At 57.2% G+C, this 15,495-nt stretch overlaps 1 protein-coding gene across 2 annotated transcripts in view; it reads left to right on the forward strand.

The window, feature by feature from the left end:
• The window catches only part of LOC139240450 (structural maintenance of chromosomes protein 1A), a 72,439-nt gene that overhangs the window by 48,692 nt on the left and 8,252 nt on the right, over window positions 1-15,495 (forward strand). Inside the window, exons 19-22 of one of the 2 annotated variants that reach the window (XM_070868976.1) lie at window positions 81-191; window positions 2,537-2,693; window positions 13,542-13,696; window positions 14,610-14,761. In XM_070868976.1, coding sequence (XP_070725077.1) covers window positions 81-191; window positions 2,537-2,693; window positions 13,542-13,696; window positions 14,610-14,761 — 575 coding nt within the window. The remainder of the gene's footprint in view (window positions 1-80; window positions 192-2,536; window positions 2,694-13,541; window positions 13,697-14,609; window positions 14,762-15,495) is intronic. The other variant, XM_070868977.1, reaches the window with a different exon arrangement.

Below are 15,495 nucleotides of genomic sequence, written 5' to 3' on the forward strand. Positions count from 1 at the left end.
TCCCCAGCATGCCCCCACACACCCCCAGCCCACCCGTCGGGCTTGGTTGAATTGATTTGCTGACGTTTCTTCCCCTCCAGGGCGGATCGCAGGGAGAGGACGCAGGCAGCAGTTCCCAGAGGACGTCGAACGTGTACGCCCGGGAGGCAATGATCGAGATCGACTACAGCGAGCTGTGCGAGGACCTGAAGGTGCGTCTGCCTCCGTGGGGAGGGCCTGACTCCATCATCTCGCGTCGAGTACGCAGCACGAGAGCAGGCCGCTCTCTCCAACTCCCCACGCCCCGTTGGTGCGAAGCAGTGAACACCAGGAGCAGGAGTCGGCCATTCGGCCCCTCGAGCCTGCTCCGCCATTTAATACCATCGCGGCTGATCCGATCATGGACCCAGCTCCACTTCCCCGCCCGCCCCTTCACTCCCTTATCGCTCAAAAATCTGTCTGTCTCCACCTTAAATATATTCAATGACCCAGCCCCCACAGCTCTCTGGGGCAGAGAATTCCACAGATTCACCAGAAGAAATTCCTCCTCATCTCCGTCTTAAATGGGCGGCCCCTTATTCTGAGACCGTGCCCCCTAGTTCTAGATTCCCCCACGAGGGGGAAACATCCTCTCTGCATCTACCCTGTCCAGCCCCCCTCAGAATCTGATACGTTTCAATAAGATCACCTCTCATTCTTCTAAACTCCAATGAGTAGAGGCCCAACCTGCTCAACCTTACCTCATAAGTCAAGCCCCTCATCCCCGGAATCAACCGAGTGAACCTTCTCTGAACTGCCTCCAATGCAAGTATATCCTTCCTTAAATACGGAGCCCAGAGCTGCACGCAGTACTCCAGGTGCATCTGATCTCACTCCCGAATGGGCCTGGCTTTTATTTTTAGGTGATGCCCTCTTGCTGGAAACTCTCTCCTACCCCCCGCCCCCCCCCCCCAGTCTAAACTCAAGGGAATACAAAACCAGGTTATGCAGCCTGTCCTTGTAACTTAGCCCTACATGCTATATGTTCCTTCCTGTCGTAACACAAGAATTAGGAGCAGGAGTTGGCCGTTCGGCCCCTCGAGCCTGCTCCGCCATTCAATAAGATCGGGGCTGATCTTTGACCTTAACTCCACTTTCCCACCTGATCCCCTCGAGTCCAAGCATCTACTGATCTCAGCCTTGAATATACTCAACGACTGAGCCTCCACAGCCCTCTGGGGCAGAGAATTCCAAAGATTCACCCCCCTCTGAGTGAAGAAATTCCTCCTCATCTCAGTCCTAAATGGCTGACCTCATCACTTGGAGCACTGTGCATAGTTCTGGTCTCCATATATCTTGGTTAGACGGCACTTGGAGCACTGTCAGTGTACAGATATCTACCCGAGGGAGAGGGGTCTGAGAGACACCAGTCAGTGTAGAGATATCTCCCTGAGAGAAAGGGACTGAGAGACACCAGTCAGTGTACAGATATCTCCCTGAGGGAGAGGGGACTGAGAGACACCAGTCAGTGTACAGATATCTCCCTGAGGGAGAGAGGACTGAGAGACACCAGTCAGTGTACAGATATCTCCCTGAGGGAGAGAGGACTGAGAGACAGCAGTCAGTGTACAGATATCTCCCTGAGGGAGAGGGACTGAGAGACAGCAGTCAGTGTACAGATATCTCCCTGAGGGAGAGAGACTGAGAGACACTAGTCAGTGTACAGATATCTCCCTGAGGGAGAGGGTCTGAGACACACCAGTCAGTGTACAGATATCTCCCTGAGGGAGAGGGACTGAGAGACACCAGTCAGTGTACAGATATCTCCCTGAGGGAGAGAGGACTGAGAGACACCAGTCAGTGTACAGGTGTCTCTGAGGGAGAGGGGACTGAGAGACACCAGTCAGTGTATAGATATCTCCCTGAGGGAGAGGGGACTGAGAGACACCAGTCAGTGTACAGGTGTCTCTGAGGGAGAGAGGACTGAGAGACACCAGTCAGTGTACAGATATCTCCGAGGGAGAGGGGACTGAGAGACACCAGTCAGTGTACAGATATCTCCCTGAGGGAGAGGGGACTGAGAGACACCAGTCAGTGTACAGGTGTCTCTGAGGGAGAGAGGAGCAGGAGTTGACCATTCGACCCCGCGATCCTGCTCTGCCGTTCATCATCTACGTCAAATCCACTTTCCTGCACTGCCCCCACCTCCCTTGACTCCCTTAATATTCAAAAATCTATCGATCTCCACCTTGAAGACTGAGCCTCCACTGCCCTCTGGGGCAGAGAATTCCAAAGATTCACCTCCCTCTGAGTGAAGAAATTCCTCCTCATCTCAGTCCTAAATGGCCGAGCCCTTATCCTGAGACTGTGTGACCCCTGGTCCTAGACTCCCCAGCCCCGGGGGGAAACACCCTCCCTGCATCCTTCCTGTCAATCCCCCCCCCTCAAATATAACACGTTTCAATGGGATCGCCTCTCCTTCTTCTGAACCCCAGAGAGTGTCGGCCCATTCTGCGCGAGAATGCAATGGGGAAGGGCTTCTCGTACTGACCCCGCCCCTGGTGTGTCTGCCGTACAGGACGCGCTGGCAGACGACGAGGTGAAGATCGAGATGAACGGCCTCCAGCAGAAGGTGACGGAGCATCAGAATATCCTTCAGCGCATCGCTGCCCCCAACATGAAGGCCATGGAGAAGCTGGACAGTGTGCGGGACAAGTTCCAGGAGACATCGGAGGGTGAGTCTTTCCACAGCCCCCTAACCCCCCCCCGCTCCCACCCCTCTCCCGTGGCTAAATACGACCCTCTCTGTAACCCGAGGGCACTTGTAGCCAGCCGGGTTCGCTCCACGTTCCCTCCGCCCCACCTCCTGTTTCCAGCCCTGGAGTCGCTCAGCCCCGCCGACGATTTTGGGTACAGGCTGCACCTCTCCAATCCAGGACTCTCTCTGGTCCGGAAACATCCCTGGTCCGGCATCGTTCCCGGCGGGGAGGGGGGAGAGGGTTCGCGGACCCGCGCTGTGTCCCGGGGGGGGGGGCTGGCTGCTCCGCTTCTCCCCGCTGTCTCCGCCGTTCCCTCCTTGGCGCGGAGAGCGCGAGCGAGCGGCGTGGCGACTGGCCGATGCGCCGAAGCTGCGCCTGAGCAATGCTGTGTGCAGCGCATGCGCAGAACGTGACCAGGTCGTTGTCAGCAGTCAGTCGTCTTATTAGGCGGTCCCTCGTAGCGAGGATGGCCCACTTGCACACCAAAAAGGGATGCGTTCGACGAGTTCACAGGTGTTTCAATGAAGGACCGAATATTCCCGGATCCCGAACTACATCCTGAAGGGTGGAAGGCGCCCTGTGGGTGGATTATTTTAACGTGGGGTGACCGTTGCACACCAGCCACCACACGGGCCTGACAGAGCGAGGTCTTGGTGCAGTGGCAAGGGTTAACCAGGACGACTGGAGACCAGCTCTGCTGCACGGACCGAGTGCGCACACAACATATCGCACACAGTGTGGGCTGGGCCCGTGCTGCCCCTGGGCCCTCGCCTCTCCTGGGCCCCAGATTCACGCCTCTCCCGGGCCCTGGTCACTTCCCTCGACAGACTCTCGCCGCTCCTTCGCCCCCCCCCCCCCCCCCCCCTCCTGCTGTGCCTGCCCGCTCTGCAATCAGCGACCCGGCGACGTAGCCCGTCGCTCTCCTGCAGCAGCACACGTTGCTCCCTCCAATGGCCCCGGCCTGCCGATGGGTCTTGCAGGCCGGGGCCACCACACGCTGCTCCCTGTAAATCTTAGGGCACTGCTGACAAACACGAGGGTCGGCGTGACCTCCCGTGGTCCGGAAAACTCTGTGGTCCGGCACCCGGTCAGATCCCGAGGGTGCCGGACTGGAGAGGTACACCTGTAGAAGAGGAAAGACACTGGGCTGGAATTTCAGCTTTTCGAGGCGAAGGCGGGGCAGGAAAGAGACCGTCCGGGAATAACCTGAGCTTTGGTAAGGAAGTTTCGGCGTCTGGGCCCTGCGTCAGTGGGACGTAGCACAAGGGGAGGCGTTGTACACTTTTCGTGACGCAAGGATGGGAAACGCATGAGCTGAAGTACAGGGCGATGCGTGGTCCGAGAGAGGCTTGGGAGGGGTTGTGGGGGGGGGACCTTTGTTTGAAAAGCACTCCCAAAACATTACCCTCGCCCCCACCACAACACACATCGAAGACCAGGCCCTCAAATCCACCACCCAGCTCATGGTCTACAGGGCTGTAGTGATACCCGCCCTCCTGTATGGCTCAGAGACACGGACCATGTACAGTAGACACCTCAAGTCGCTGGAGAAATACCACCAACGCTGTCTCCGCAAGATCCTGCAAATCCCCCGGGAAGACGGACGCACCAACGTTAGCGTCCTCGACCAGGCCAACATCCCCAGCATCGAAGCACTGACCACACTCGACCAGCTCCGCTGGGCAGGGCCGGGCCACATTGTCCACATGCCCCCAGACACGAGACTCCCAAAGCGAGCGCTCTACTCGGAACTCCTTCACTGCAAACGAGCCCAAGGTGGGCAGAGGAAACGTTACAGGGACCACCCTCAAAGCCTCCCTGATAAAGTGCAACATCCCCACCGACACCTGGGAGTCCCTGGCCAAAGACCAGTCCGCCCTAAGTGGAGGAAGTGCATCCGGGAGGGCGCTGAGCACCTCGAGTCTCGTCGCCGAGAGCATGCAGAAACCAAGCGCAGACAGCGGAAGGAGCGTGCGGCAAACCAGTCCTACCCTCCCCTTCCCTCAACCACTGTCTGCCCCACCTGTGACAGGGACTGGGGTTCTCGTATTGGACTGTTCAGCCACCTAAGGACTCATTGTTAGAGTGGAAGCAAGTTTTCCTCGATTCCGAAGGACTGCCTATGTCATCATCATCATCATAGACAGTCCGTCGGAATCGAGGAAGACTTGCTTCCACTCTTAGCATGAGTCCTTAGGTGACTGAAAAGTCCAATACGGGAGCCACAGTCCCTGTCACAGGAGGGACAGACAGTGGTTGAGGGAAGGGGAGGGTGGGACTGGTTTGCCGCACGCTCCTTCCGCTGCCTGCGCTTGGTTTCTGCACGCTCTCGGCGACGAGACTCGAGGTGCTCAGCGCCCTCCCGGGTGCTCTTCCTCCACTTAGGGCGGACTGGTCTTTGGGCCCAGGGACTCCCAGGTGTCGGTGGGGATGTTGCACTTTATCAGGGAGGCTTTGAGGGTGGTCCCTGTAACGTTTCCTCTGCCCACCTTTGGCTCGCTTGCCGTGAAGGAGTTCCGAGTAGAGCGCTTGCTTTGGGAGTCTCGTGTCGGGGCATGCGGACAATGTGGCCCTGCCCAGCGGAGCTGGTCGAGTGTGGTCAGTGCTTCGATGCTGGGGATGTTGGCCTGGTCGAGGACGCTAACGTTGGTGCGTCTGTCCTCCCGGGGGATTTGCAGGATCTTGCGGAGACAGCGTTGGTGGTATTTCTCCAGCGACTTGAGGTGTCTACTGTACATGGTCCGTGTCTCTGAGCCACACAGGAGGGCGGGTATCACTACAGCCCTGTAGACCATGAGCTTGGTGGCAGATTTGAGGGCCTGGTCTTCGAACACTCTTTTCCTCAGGCGGCCGAAGGCTGCACTGGCGCACTGGAGGCGGTGTTGGATCTCATTGTCGTTGTGGTCTCCTAATCTGAGGAAGGACGTTCTTGCTATTGAGGGAATGCAGCGAAGGTTCACCAGACTGATTCCAGGGATGGCTGGACTGTCATATGAGGAGAGACTGGATCGACTGGGCCTGTATTCACTGGAGTTTGGAAGGATGAGAGGGGATCGCATATAGAAGCGTACAAGATTCTGACGGGACGGGACAGGTTCGATGCGGGAAGAATGTTCCCGATGTTGGGGAAGTCCAGAACCAGGGGACGTAGTCTTAGGATAAGGGGTAGGCCATTTAGGACCGAGATGAGGAGAAACTTCTTCAGCCAGAACCTGTGGAATTCCCTGCCGCAGAGAGTTGTTGAGGCCAGTTCATTGGATATATTCAAGAGGGAGCTGGATGTGGCCCTTACGGCTAAAGGGATCAAGGGGTATGGAGAGAAAGCAGGAATGGGGTACCGAGGGAATGATCAGCCATGATCTTATTGAATGGCGGTGCAGGCTCGAAGGGCCGAATGGCCTGCTCCTGCACCTATTTTCTATGTTTGTCTGCCCTTGTGGATAGGAGGCTCCTGAGGTATGCGAGGTGGTCAATGCCCATGATGATGAAGACGCTTAAAAAAAAGTTTAAAAGAGCACTCGCACTTATCCTCGGAGCATTTTGCCGTCCTTGCCGCCGCTGGCAATGCCGGATCACACGGTCGTTGCGGGCGGGCGGGTCGGGCAAGAAGTCCAAGGGTCCTGCCGGTGTCGCGACCAGAGGCGTCCCGCGCCCGCCCGCCGCAGCTCTTCCTGCCAGCGCTGCTCAGCGTCACCGCAAAACCCGACCCGGGGATCGCAGTGGGGCGCTGGAGATCTCGTCACCGCCTTTCGGGTCGAAACACGGAGCGCCAAGGCCCGGTAAAATCCAGTCCCTCTTACTGCAACTGTACAGGGTATTGGTGAGGCCACACCTGGAGTACTGCGTGCAGTTTTGGGCACCTTACTTCAGGAAGGATATGCTGGCTTTGGAGGGGGGTACAGAGACGATTCACTCGGCTGATTCCGGAGATGAGGGGGTTACCTTATGATGATAGATTGAGTAGACTGGGTCTTTACTCGTTGGAGTTCAGAAGGATGAGGGAGTGATCTTATAGAAACATTTAAAATAATGAAAGGGATAGACAAGATCGAGGCAGAGAGGTTGTTTCCACTGGTCGGGGGAGACTAGAACTAGGGGGCACAGCCTCAAAATACGGGGGAGCCGAGTTGAGAAGGAATTTCTTCTCCCAGAGAGTTGTGAATCTGTGGAATTCTCTGCCCAAGGAAGCAGTTGAGGCTAGCTCATTGAATGTATTCAAGTCACAGATAGATAGATTTTTAACCAATCAGGGAATTAAGGGTTACGGGGAGCGGGCGGGTAAGTGGAGCTGAGTCCACGGCCAGATCAGCCATGATCTTGTCGAATGGCGGAGCAGGCTCGAGGGGCTAGATGGCCTCCTCCTGTTCCTAATTCTTATGTTCTTATGCTAGGAAATCATGCTTGACAAATCTTCTGGAATTTTTTGAGGATGTTTCCAGTAAAGTGGACAAGGGGAGAACCAGTTGATGTGGTATATTTAGACTTTCAGAAGGCTTTCGACAAGGTCCCACACAAGAGATTAATGTGCAAAGTTAAAGCACATGGGATTGGGGGTAGTGTGCTGACATGGATTGAGAACTGGTTGTCACACAGGAAGCAAAGAGTAGGAGTAAATGGGTACTTTTCAGAATGGCAGGCAGTGACTAGTGGGGTACCACAAGGTTCTGTGCTGGGGCCCCAGCTGCTTACACTGTACATTAATGATTTAGATGAGGGGATTAAATCTAGTATCTCCAAATTTGCGGATGACACAAAGTTGGGTGGCAGTGTGAGCTGCGAGGAGGATGCTATAAGGCTGCAGAGTGACTTGGATAGGTTAGGTGAGTGGGCAAATGCATGGCAGATGAAGTATGATGTGGATAAATGTGAAGTTATCCACTTTGGTGGTAAAAACAGAGAGACAGACTATTATCTGAATGGTGACAGATTAGGAAAAGGGGAGGTGCAACGAGACCTGGGTGTCATGGTACATCAGTCATTGAAGGTTGGCATGCAGGTACAGCAGGCGGTTAAGAAAGCAAATGGCATGTTGGCCTTCATAGCGAGGGGATTTGAGTACAGGGGCAGGGAGGTGTTGCTACAGTTGTACAGGGCCTTGGTGAGGCCACACCTGGAGTATTGTGTACAGTTTTGGCCTCCTAATTTGAGGAAGGACATTCTTGCTATTGAGGGAGTGCAGCGAAGGTTCACCAAACTGATTCCCGGGATGGTGGGACTGACCTATCAAGAAAGACTGGATCAACTGGGCTTGTATTGACTGGAGTTCAGAAGAATGAGAGGGGACCTCATAGAAACGTTTAAAATTCTGACGGGTTTAGACAGGTTAGATGCAGGAAGAATGTTCCCAATGTTGGGGAAGTCCAGAACCAGGGGTCACAGTCTAAGGATAAGGGGTAAGCCATTTAGGACCGAGATGAGGAGAAACTTCTTCACCCAGAGAGTGGTGAACCTGTGGAATCCTCTACCACAGAAAGTAGTTGAGGCCAATTCACTAAATATATTCAAAAAGGAGTTAGATGTAGTCCTTACTACTCGGGGGATCAAGGGGTATGGCGAGAAAGCAGGAAGGGGGTACTGAAGTTGCATGTTCAGCCATGAACTCATTGAATGGCGGTGCAGGCTAGAAGGGCTGAATGGCCTACTCCTGCACCTATTTTCTATGTTTCTAGCGAGGGAGCGCAGCGAAGGTTCACCAGACTGATTCCTGGGATGGTGGGGAATGCGATTGTCGTATGAGGAGAGATTGAGCAGAGTGGGCCGATATTCTCTGGAGTTTCGAAGAATGAGAGGTGATCTCCTTGAAACAAACAAAATTCTTACAGGGCTCGACAGGGTAGATGCTGAGAGGATGTTTCCCCCCCGGGGCTGGGGAGTCTAGAACCAGGGGGTCACACAGTCTCAGGATAAGGGCTCGGCCATTTAGGACAGAGATGAGGAGGAATTTCTTCACTCCGAGGCGGGGGGGGGGAGGGGAGGGGGGGGGGGGGGGGGGCGGGGGGGGGGAGGGGAGGGGGGGGGAGGGGGGAGGGGGGGTGGGGGGGTGGGGGAGGGAGGGGGGGGGTGAATCTTTGGAATTCTCTGCCCCAGAGGGCTGTGGAGGCTCAGTTGTTCAGCATCCGGGAGGGGCGCTGAGCACCTCGAGTCTCGTCGCCGAGAGCGTGCAGAAGCCAAGCGCAGGCAGCGGAAGGAGCGTGCGGCAAACCTGTCCCACCCTCCCCTTCCCTCAACCCACTGTCTGCCCCACCTGTGACCGGGACTGTGGCTCTCGTACACTGGGCTGTTCAGCCGCGTGAGGACTCGCTTTTAGAGTGGAAGCAATTCCGGGGATGCTGGCGAGGCGATTAGCGTAGATCATTTTAAAGGGGAAGCTGGATAAACACGACAAGGGAGAAAGGATTAGAAGGATATGGGGCGATTGGGGGTGGGAACGGGTGTGTGGGGGGGGGGGGGGGGAGGGGAAGGGGGACATGAAGAGGTGTGGGCGAAGGCTCGAGTGGTGCATGGGCACCCCGACACGGAGCGGGTGTGACCATGATCGGGTTTGCGCGCTGGAGCCAGGATGTAATGTGCACCCGCCCCACTGTACGACCACAAGCTGCCAAAAATGTCTCTTTTTCCCCGCCCACCTTGCAACAGCCCGCAGCGATTCAGAGCACAAACCTTTCACTGTGAGAGCTGCAATGTTTGGAGGAGGCGGCAGATATCCGAGACATTCTCGGAATGCGAGTTTTCGGGGGGGGTGTTTTTTTTTTTCTCCTTCCCGGAGTCGCAGCTGCCGGGAATAGGTGCGGGGCAAAAAAAAACCAAACCGCTCGGAATCTTCCAGGGAACCGCTCCCCAGGCCTGCGCAGCAGAGCACAGAAATTCGGAGCGGGAGCAGGCCGTTCGGCAGCCTCGAGCCCGCTCCGCCACTCAATAAGACCTCCGCTCCACTTTCCCGCCCGCTCCCCACATCCCTCGGTTCACTCAATATCCCCAAAAGTCTAGCGATCCCCGTTCCATGATCGGAGTGAATGGCGGAGCAGGCTCGAGGGGCCGTGTGGCCGCCTCCTGCTCCTATTTCTTGTGTTCTTGGATAATCGTCATCATCGGGCAGCCCCGCGGAATCGAGGAAGGCTTGCTTCCGCTCGAAAAGCGAGTCCTCACGTGGCTGACCAGCCCAATACGGGAGCCGCTGTCCCTGTCGCAGGTGGGACAGACGGTGGTTGAGGGAAGGGGAGGGGTGGGACTGGTTTGCCGCACGCTCCTTCCGCTGCCTGCGCTTGCCTCCTGCACGCAATTGGCGACGAGACCCGAGGTGCTCGGCGCCCTCCCGGATGCACTTCCTCCACTCGGGGCGGACTGGTCTTTGGGCCCAGGGACTCCCAGGTGTCGGTGGGGATGTTGCACTTTATCAGGGAGGCTTTGAGGGCGGTCCCTTGTAACGTTTCCTCTGCCCACCTTTGGCTCGCTTGCCGTGTAGGAGTTCCGAGTAGAGCACTGTGGCAGCGAGTTCTAAATTCTTCCCACTCGCTGGGTAAAGAAGTTTCTCCTGAATTCCAGATTGGATTTATTCGTGACTATCCTGTATTGATGGCCCCTGGTTCTAGCCTCCCCCACAACTGGAAACATCTTTACATCTCAACCATGCCTTTCTAACCTCTAGACTTGACTATTCCAACCTACTCCTGGCTGGCCTCCCACATTCTACCCGACGTAAACTTGAGGTGATCCAAAACTCGGCCGCCCCGTGTCCTAACTCGCAATAAATCCCACTCGCCCATCACCCCCTGTGCTCGCCGACCTATGTTGGCTCCCGGTTAAGCAACGCCTCGATTTCAAAATTCTCATTCTTGTTTTCAAATCCCTCTATGGCCCCTCGCATCTCCCTATCTCTGTAACCCCCTCCAGCCCCTACACCCTTCCCTATCTCTGTAACCTCCAGCCCCTACACCCCTCCCTATCTCTGTAATCTCCTGCAGCCCCTACACCCCTCCCTATCTCTGTAACCTCCTCCAGCCCCTACACCCCTCCCTATCTCTGTAACCTCCTCCAGCCCCATACACCCCTCCCTATCTCTGTAACCTCCTCCAGCCCCTACACCCTTCCCGATCTCTAACCCCCTCCAGCCCCTACACCCCTCCCTATCTCTGTAACCTCCCTCCAGCCCCTACACCCCTCCCTATATCTAACCTCCCTCCAGCCCCTACACCCCTCCCTATCTCTGTAACTCCCTCCAGCCCCTATAACCCTCCCTATCTCTGTAACCTCCCTCCAGCCCCTACACCCCTCCCTATCTCTGTAACTCCCTCCAGCCCCTACATCCCTCCCTATCTCTAACCTCCTCCAGCCCCTACATCCCTCCCTATCTCTGTAACCTCCTCCAGCCCCTACACTCCTCCCTATCTGTGTAACCTCCTCCAGCCACTACACCCCTCCCTATCTCTGTAACCTCCTCCAGCCCCTACACCCCTCCCTGTCTCTGTAACCCCCTCCAGCCCCTACATCCCTCCCTATCTCTGTAACCTCCAGCCCCTACACCCCTCCCTATCTCTGTAACCTCCTCCAGCCCCTACACCCCTCCCTACCTCTGTAACCTCCTCCAGCCCCTACACCCCTCCCCATCTCCGTAACCTCCTCCAGCCCCACAACCTCCCTCCGAGATCTCTGCGCTCCTCCAATTCTGCCTTCTTTTAATCGCTCCACCATCGGTGGCCGTGCCTTCAGCTGCCTGAGCCCCAAGCTCTGGAACTCCCTCCCTCAACCACTCCGCCTCTCTAGCTTCCTTTTAAGACGCTCCTTAAAGCCTCCCCTTTTCATCTGACCTAATTTCTCCTTAATGTGGCTCGATGTCAAATTATTTGTCTCTTAATACTCCTACGAAGCGCCTTGGGACATTTAACTAAAAAGAGAGACTTTCATTTATATGTGTCGCCTTTCACGACTACCGGACGTCCCAAAGTGCTTTACGGCTAATGAAGTACTTTTGGAGTGTAGTCACTGTTGTAATGTGGGAAATGCGGCAGCCATTTTGCACACAGCAAGCTCCCACAAACAGTAATGTGATGATGACCAGATCAACTGTTTTTGTGATATTGATTGAGGGATAAATATTGGCCCCAGGACACGGGGGATAACTCGCCTGCTCCTCTTCGAAATAGTGCCGTGGGGTCTTTTACGTCCACCTGGGGCTCGGTTTAACTTCTGTCGAAGGTTGGCCCCTCCGACAGTGCGGTGCTCCCTCAGCACCGCCCCTCCGACAGTGCGGGGCTCCCTCAGTACCGCCCCTCCGACAGTGCGGCGCTCCCTCAGTACTGTCCCTCCGACAGTGCGGGGCTCCCTCAGTACCGCCCCTCCGACAGTGCGGCTCTCCCTCAGTACCGCCCCTCCGACAGTGCGGTGCTCCCTCAGCACCGCCCCTCCGACAGTGCGGCGCTCCCTCAGTACTGTCCCTCCGACAGTGCGGTGCTCCCTCAGCACCGCCCCTCCAACAGTGCGGGGCTCCCTCAGTACCGCCCCTCCGACAGCGCAGTGCGGTGCTCCCTCAGTACCGCCCCTCCGACAGTGCGGCGCTCCCTCAGTACTGTCCCTCCGACAGTGCAGCACTCCCTCAGTACTGTCCCTCCGACAGTGCAGCACTCCCTCAGTACAGCCCCTCCGACAGTGCGGCGCTCCCTTAGTACAGCCCCTCCGACAGTGCGGTGCTCCCTCAGTACTGCCCCTCCGACAGTGCGGTGCTCCCTCAGTACCGCCCCTCCGACAGTGCGGTGCTCCCTCAGTACCGCCCCTCCGACAGTGCGGCGCTCCCTCAGTACCGCCCCTCCGACAGTGCGGCGCTCCCTCAGTACTGTCCCTCCGACAGTGCAGCACTCCCTCAGTACTGTCCCTCCGACAGTGCAGCACTCCCTCAGTACAGCCCCTCCGACAGTGCGGCGCTCCCTTAGTACCGCCCCTCCGACAGTGCGGTGCTCCCTCAGTACTGCCCCTCCGACAGCGCAGTGCGGCGCTCCCTCAGTACCGCCCCTCCGACAGCGCAGTGCGGCGCTCCCTCAGTACTGCACTGGGAGTGTCAGCCGAGATTTTTTTTTTTTGTGCTCAAGTCCCTGGAGTGGGACTTGAACCCACAGCCTTCTGACTCGTGCGAGTGAGACCCACTGAACCACAGCTGACACACTCCACTGTGCGAGGATTGTAGCCGATTCGTCGATGCAAATTGCCCGCACATTCTGTGTGAACCTGGACAAAGCGTGTCGGCGGGCTCCGAGAAACACAAAGGGTCATCACACCCCAATGATGTCCACGCACGGACTACTCCTGGGATGAGGGGAATGTCCTATGAGGAGAAATTAAGTAGATTGGACCTATACCCTGTGGAGCTTCGAAGAATCAGAGGTGATCTCATCGAAATATACGAGATTCTGAAGGGGATAGATGCAGGGGAGGGTGTTTCCCCCGGGGCTGGGCAGTCGAGAACCAGGGGTCACACAGTCTCGGGATAAGGGGTCGTCCATTTAGGACGGAGGTGAGGAGGAATTCCTTCACTCAGGGTGGAATTCTGTTCCTTCGAGGGCTGTTGCAGCTCAGTCTTCAAGGCTGAGCTCGATAGATTTTTGGACTCGAGGGGAATCGAGGGATTGGGCGGGGAAAGTGGAGTTGAGGTCGAAGGTCAGCCGCGATCTCATTGAATGGTGGAGCAGGCTCGAGGGGCCGATTAGTGTTACTAATTCTTCGGTTCTTATCAGGCGTGGAGCTGCCTGTCCCTGAGGTTGACTTGATAACTTGTGAACATTGTACCTTGCTTTTTAAACCGTTTCTAACCGCTTTCCCCGTCCCCTTGTCGCGCAGAGTTCGAGGCTGCCAGGAAGCGCGCCAAGAAAGCCAAGCAAGCCTTCGAGCAGATCAAGAAGGAGCGGTTTGATCGTTTTAATGCCTGCTTTGAGGCCGTGGCCACCAACATCGACGAGATCTACAAGGCCCTCTCGCGGAACAGCAGCGCGCAGGTACGGCCAAAGCCCAGCCCAGGATCATCCGCTGGCCCACAGCCACACTGCCCCCGCCCCTCCGACAGTGCGGTGCTCCCTCAGTACCACCCCTCCGACAGCGCAGTGCGGCGCTCCCTCAGTACCGCCCCTCCGACAGCGCAGTGTGGCGCTCCCTCAGTACCGCCCCTCCGACAGCGCAGTGCGGCGCTCCCTCAGCACCGCCCCTCCGACAGTACGGCGCTCCCTCAGCACCGCCCCTCCGACAGTGCGGCGCTCCCTCAGCACCGCCCCTCCGACAGTACGGCGCTCCCTCAGCACCGCCCCTCCGACAGTACGGCGCTCCCTCAGCACCGCCCCTCCGACAGCGCAGTACGGCGCTCCCTCAGTACCGCCCCTCCGACAGCGCAGTACGGCGCTCCCTCAGTACTGCCCCTCCGACAGTACGGCGCTCCCTCAGTACCGCCCCTCCGACAGCGCAGTGCGGCGCTCCCTCAGTACCGCCCCTCCGACAGCGCAGTACGGCGCTCCCTCAGTACTGCCCCTCCGACAGTACGGCGCTCCCTCAGTACCGCCCCTCCGACAGCGCAGTACGGCGCTCCCTCAGTACCGCCCCTCCGACAGCGCAGTGCGGCGCTCCCTCAGCACCGCCCCTCCGACAGTACGGCGCTCCCTCAGTACCGCCCCTCCAACAGCGCAGTGTGGCACTCCCTCAGTAGTGGCACAGGATTATGAGGCTAGAGTGTCTGGAGTGATTCCTGGAACCCACGACCTTCTGACTCGGAACCACGATCGCCAGCTAAATTGCATGAGCGTAATTTATTTTGCATAAACGCCTTGGGTTGTCTCACTATGTTAAAGGTGCTATATATATATATATATATATAAGCAAGCTGCGTGTGTATCTCAGTGACCACATTGCGTGGTTTTCCAGGCGTTCCTGGGCCCCGAGAATCCAGAAGAGCCCTACCTCGACGGCATCAACTATAACTGCGTGGCTCCGGGGAAGCGGTTCCGGCCAATGGACAACCTGTCCGGAGGGGAGAAGACGGTGGCAGCCTTGGCATTGCTGTTCGCCATCCACAGGTAGGGACGTTTGCGGTATCGGACCCTCCCTCAGGCAGGCTGGGACGCTGGCGTCTGCCCCACGAGCAGCGTTAACGGCTGAGCTGCCAACGGGAGAAACGTGGAGCTTGAATCTGGCTCGGATTGACGGGGCTTCAGACGATGGAGCAGACCCTGGAACAGTGCGACGTCCCACTGTAAAACCGTGTTCACGCAGCAAGGTCAGCTCCTCGAGCCTGTTACATTAGGGACAGGAGGAGGCCGTTCAGCCCTTCGAGCCTGTTACATTAGGGACAGGAGGAGGCCGTTCAGCCCCTCGAGCCTGTAACATTAGGGGCAGGAGGCCGTTCAGCCCCTCGAGTCTGTTACATTAAGGACAGGAGGAGGCCGTTCAGCCCCTCGAGCCTGTTACATTAGGGACAGGAGGAGGCCGTTCAGCCCTTCGAGCCTGTTACATTAGGGACAGGAGGAGGCCGTTCAGCCCCTCGAGCCTGTAACATTAGGGGCAGGAGGCCGTTCAGCCCCTCGAGCCTGTTACATTAGGAACAGGAGGAGGCCGTTCAGCCCCTCGAGTCTGTTACATTAAGGACAGGAGGAGGCCGTTCAGCCCCTCGAGTCTGTTACATTAGGGACAGGAGGAGGCTGTTCAGCCCCTCGAGCCTGTTACATTAGGAACAGGAGGAGGCTGTTCAGCCCCTCGAGCCTGTTACATTAGGGACAGGAGGAGGCCGTTCAGCCCCTCGAGTCGGTTACAT

Source organism: Pristiophorus japonicus, chromosome 32 (genome assembly GCF_044704955.1).
Source record: "Pristiophorus japonicus isolate sPriJap1 chromosome 32, sPriJap1.hap1, whole genome shotgun sequence".
Taxonomy (NCBI): Eukaryota; Metazoa; Chordata; class Chondrichthyes; family Pristiophoridae; genus Pristiophorus; species Pristiophorus japonicus.